Consider the following 1,335-nt stretch of genomic DNA (forward strand, 5'->3'; position numbering starts at 1 on the left):
AAGATGTCTTCTTGTCTGATGCTTCTTTCTGCTCCGTCTGCTCTCCTGGATGCTGCTTCAATCTGTCTGACCTCGTGTTCATCGCTGACCTCTGCAGTCCCTCCCTCAGTGACGTACAGCTCTGTGTAGATCTCATTCAGAAGGCTTTTCTTTCCTGCTTTAGCGATCCCCTCAAACACAAACTGGAACTTCTCCTTCAGCTTAGACTTCAGTTTGTCTTGACACCCAGTGAGAATCTCTGTAAGAATAAATTAACAACAAAAATTGAAATGACAACGAAAAACAAATAAAAGATGGAAGCATTTTCCGTGTAATCCAACTCCACCTCACACCTATAAACTGCTCTGTCCGTGGACACCAATCTGAGATTATTTAGTCCAATCTGTAACGTTTTCACAGGGACACTATGTCTTAACTGTTTGTTCTGCTACTGTGGATTTCCTTGGTTCTGTGGATGGTTCTGTCAAAACTACCATGTTTACTCATCAGTCTAATGTCTATATATTGTCCTTGATATCTCTGTAATGTCCCACTTTTCTTCTTTCTCTGACTTACCTGCAGGTTCTTTCATGGTTTCTGGGATGTTCTGCACCAGATCATTCTTGGACATCTTCTTCAAAACCATTACAGTGACTTTAATGGTGTTGATGCAGTAGGTCTTCAACATTTCATCCACTGTGTCCATCCTGTCTGTGTTCTCCAGTTCACACTTTGGGATTGATGGGAAGTCCTCTAGCGCCCCCTTCTGCCACAAGTACCACTTGAATTCTTTGAACTCTTCTGCTCCCAAATCCTGCAAAGTCTGCAGTAGGACTTCTGGAGGTGTCAGCATGTTTACTCTGTGAAGATCAGAGAGGTATGAAAAACATAAATCAGTGCTGTATAAAACAGCTGCACAGTTTATTTCCTGCTTTGTCACCACTCAGCATCATTGAAGCAACAACAGCAGTGCAGAGTACCTGGCCTTCTTGGAGTCCCTGGGAGGGGTACTCGATAGTGCCCCAACGGGGGACTCCTTTGTTCTACTGGGGGACTTCAACGCCCACGTGGGAAATGACAGTGAGACCTGGAGAGAGGTGATCAGGAGGAACGGCCTCCCCGATCTGAACCCGAGTGGTGTTCTGTTGCTAGACTTCTGTGCTAACCACAAATTGTCCATAAAGAACACCATGTTCAAGCCCAAGGATGTCCACAAGTGCATGTGGCACCAGGGCACCCTCTGTTAAGGGCTGTTCGTTCCCTTTACGACCGCAGCAGGAGCATGGTTCACATTGCTGGTTGTAAGTCAGACCTGTTCCCAGTGCGCGTTGGCCTCCGCCAGGGTTGCCCTTTGTC

General features: G+C 46.3%; 1 protein-coding gene across 1 annotated transcript in view; it reads right to left on the bottom strand.

Moving 5' to 3' along the window:
• The window catches only part of LOC103373217 (protein NLRC3-like), a gene marked incomplete at its 3' end in the record, with an annotated part of 23,520 nt that overhangs the window by 7,620 nt on the left and 14,565 nt on the right, over window positions 1–1,335 (bottom strand). The window contains exons 9-10 of the mRNA XM_008303060.1: window positions 556–839; window positions 118–238 (exon numbers count right to left, since the gene is read on the bottom strand). Coding sequence (XP_008301282.1) covers window positions 118–238; window positions 556–839 — 405 coding nt within the window. The remainder of the gene's footprint in view (window positions 1–117; window positions 239–555; window positions 840–1,335) is intronic.

This window comes from Stegastes partitus, unplaced genomic scaffold (genome assembly GCF_000690725.1).
Source record: "Stegastes partitus isolate 25-593 unplaced genomic scaffold, Stegastes_partitus-1.0.2 Scaffold1928, whole genome shotgun sequence".
Lineage (NCBI taxonomy): Eukaryota > Metazoa > Chordata > Actinopteri > Pomacentridae > Stegastes > Stegastes partitus.